At 38.0% G+C, this 3,550-nt stretch overlaps 1 protein-coding gene across 1 annotated transcript; it reads right to left on the reverse strand.

The window, feature by feature from the left end:
- Positions 1-287: 287 nt before the first annotated feature.
- LOC131619033 (uncharacterized mitochondrial protein AtMg01250-like) lies at positions 288-893 on the reverse strand. Its single transcript, XM_058890177.1, has one exon. It carries the CDS (start codon positions 891-893, stop codon positions 288-290), a length of 606 nt encoding a protein of 201 aa, XP_058746160.1.
- Positions 894-3,550: the final 2,657 nt, after the last annotated feature.

A 3,550-nucleotide genomic window follows, 5' to 3' on the forward strand; every position in this document is an offset into this window, starting at 1 on the left:
AAATCATATTGAAAGACAATTGTTTGACTATGTCCTAGGATCAATCTAGTTGATCCTGCGATTAACCAAAGTATATTTTATAGTTTGGAGGACTAGCAGTTGTTTACCGGAAATCACCGTAAACAATTCCCCGCTTCCATTTTAGAAGAAGAGATTTGTTCATTTCATTGACATCTCTAATTCCTAACTCACCTTTCTCTTTGGGCTTGCAAACATTCTTCCACTTCACCCAATGAAAACTTCTTTTGTTTACATTTCCGCTCCACAAAAAATTACTAAGGAGACTTCTAATTTCTTGGATGATTTTTTGGTGCTTTGTAAAAAGAAAGAGTGAAAATAGGGATAACATTAAGCACTGAACCAATTAGAGTCACCCTACGACCGATTGATATGTTTCTTCCCTTCCACATTGATAATATTGATTTGATATTGGCCACAACATCCTTCCACACTCTCTTCCTTCTACCACCTTCTCCAATCCAAATCCCGAGGAATTTAAATGGAAAACTTCCTTTCTTGCAAGAGAGAAAAGTAGTAGTCGAGTTTAATAACCACTCACCAATGTGAACTCCAAAAAAGTTACTTTTATGGAAATTGATTTTCAAACCGGACACAAGCTCAGAGCCTCTCAACAACACTTTCATGTTCCAAAGATTGTCACAAGTGGGTTCTCCAATGATGACGGTGTCGTCCGCAAATTGAAGGATGTCCACATAATATTCTAAGCCATATTTGAAGGGCATAAAGTCACTCACTTCCACTGATTTTTTAGTGAGAGCGGTTAGGCCTTCCATAGAAAGAACGAAAAGGAAGGGTGAGATGGGATCACCTTGGCGTAAAGCTCTTTGGACCTTAAAAACTTTGGTGACGCTACCATTTACCAATACAGACATATGACTAGTGAAAACGCATGAGTCCATCCATTTCAACCATTGTTGTGGCGGTAAAGCGGCAAGCAACAAAAGATTTGGAAGTATTCATCCGGGAATTTATCGTGTCCACAGAGATTGGTGAGAAGAACTGTCGTTCGACTATCTCGCGTTCTAAGTTTCATGATTTGGGTGCGGAAAGGTAAATGCGGGAAAAGTAAATAAAAGCAGATAAACAGTCTCAATAGTCTAAGAGAAATAGTTATGGAGTGGCATTTCGTTCTACCCGTCGAATACTTAAATCTGAAGATCTATCGCTCTACACTCACAATACGCATCAACATCACCGGGCATCACCCGAGATGCCGCATCGGTGTCCATGTCTGCAACACCGACGAAAGCTCAACCGTACTATTCACATCAGCAATTTCTCCACCGACACAAACAACACGGAGGCATTAGACTCGATACCCACTACGATTGTTAGTCCTGAATCCATGTCTGCAACCCAGAAACTAACAGTTATCATTCCTAATCAAGATCTATGGTGTCCATGTCTGCAACAACACAAATCCAGAGCATTTAAGCAAAAAGATCAAGAACAACAACAATGATGATTTGTAAAGCGAATATATAAACGATCCCAAGATCCACAAATATACATACAATAAGAGTAGAAACAAACATACAACACCCACCATTGGAATGAAACAAAGGGAAGAGAGAAGATGAACCAGAAAGATCTCACCGGTACAATGAAATCGAGTCAGATCCATGATCAATCCACATGACGTCGCACCCAATGGTGTTTCCTAAGCCTCTAAACTACCAAAAAAGGATCAGAGCTCAACTTGTCAAGAAGAGGTGATAAAAAACCTAAAAAAATCTGTTATTAACTATTTATACAAAACTGAGTTTCGCAGTGGGCGCGACGCACCCTACTTCGGTGCGACGCGCCCTGTATAAATTTACCAAACCGCCCTAGAGCGCGAAGCGCCCTAATCCGGCGCGACGCGCCCTAACTTCTGCCAGACTATGTTCTTCAAACTCAAAGAGGGCGCGACGCGCCCTACAGCGCGCGAAGCGCCCTGCACCAGAACAGCAGAATTATTTCCTCTTTGCTCTCGCAGCCGTGTCTTCGACACTTTATTCCTCCAGGCTCCAAAAACGCAAGAATACCTACAAAAATACAACAAAACTATCAAACGGTATAAAAGTATATGAAAATACAAGTATTCGTAAAGTAAACGTAATTACACAAAAACGGGAGATTATTCAAACGGTATTAACAAAAAGCGTCGATAAGTGCCACTATTTACATACACAAAATAACTACAATTTGGCACTTAACAACTCTCCCCAACTAGAATCTGTTTGTCCTCAAACAGGGCCAAACATTCAAATCGCAAAAGTAAAAATCCAAAGAATCAAGAATCAACAAAGTTTAGAAAAACGAAACAATTGTACGGTTCAAACAAAAACGTACGAACAAAGTAGATACTTACCACTATCCTACAACGACAACATGAAAATGAAACGATTCCTAAGTACAAAAATCATACAAAACATTCTAAACAAAAACAAGCTCAATCACGAATCACGTCTAGCAAAAACTCATCGGTAGATGAAAAACACAGAAAGGTGAGGACTTTGAACACTCATCCAACAATCTTGCAAACAATAGACAAAATTATGCGTTCATCTAAAAATAGTATTGAAAATGCAACGACACGAATCACAAGGGCTTTCAAGGTTGTAATGTGGCTCGGTTAACAAACAAGTGATAAGTCCTAAAGCTAATCGAAACAAAAACTTGCCTAAACCTAAGGGAGTAATTACTTCCACAAAGTTTCAAACAATATAATTTCAATCCAACTTTTCTCTTCATCACAAATTTCATACCAAACACAAAACTTATTAGCACACTCTTATTCCAAACTCTTTTTGTTCTTTTCTTTTTCAAACTTTTCTCTTTTTTCTTTCTTTTTCTTTTCTTTCTTTCTCACTTTTTTTTTTCTTTTTCTTTTTCTTTTCTTTCCACTACCTCATATCAATCACATCATAAAGAGGCAAACACCTTCTCCCCAACTTGAATTCAACCATAACATAAAGTGAATACTCCCTACTTTCTAAGGCAAGGTAAAAATCCAACTAAACATCATAGTTAAGGTCAAGAAAACAAAGATAATCAAAATCCATCAAAAAGGGTGAACTATGTCTCAAGTTCAAAAACAAAATGGACAATGACAAAAAGGCTCAAAGGGGGTACGAATGGTCACACACTCACAAGGTGAAATGACATTTGGCTTAAGGTAGTTGTGCTCAAAATCAAACAAGTGCCTTGATCACTTTCGTGCATTCACAAAAACAATACAAACGAAAGATTAAACATAATAATATCCAGTTAAAACAAGAAATGTCGGTCACTCACATATATACACAATGGAAAGCCACCTCACATTTATGGTAAAAAGGGGAAACTAATTGTGATTCAAGTCATGAGCAAGTTATGCAAAAAGAATGAATAGTATGAAATTTGTACAAATGAAAAGTCTCAAAAACATGCTATGCTATAGAAAGCGATAAACGAGTACCTTGCAACGTACAAATTTGAACACTCATTACCGCACAACCGGCTTGTTGAATCAATCAAAATCGGAGAATTACTGAATGCGACTCCA

Source organism: Vicia villosa, linkage group LG7 (genome assembly GCF_029867415.1).
Source record: "Vicia villosa cultivar HV-30 ecotype Madison, WI linkage group LG7, Vvil1.0, whole genome shotgun sequence".
In the NCBI taxonomy this organism is placed as follows: Eukaryota; Viridiplantae; Streptophyta; class Magnoliopsida; order Fabales; family Fabaceae; genus Vicia; species Vicia villosa.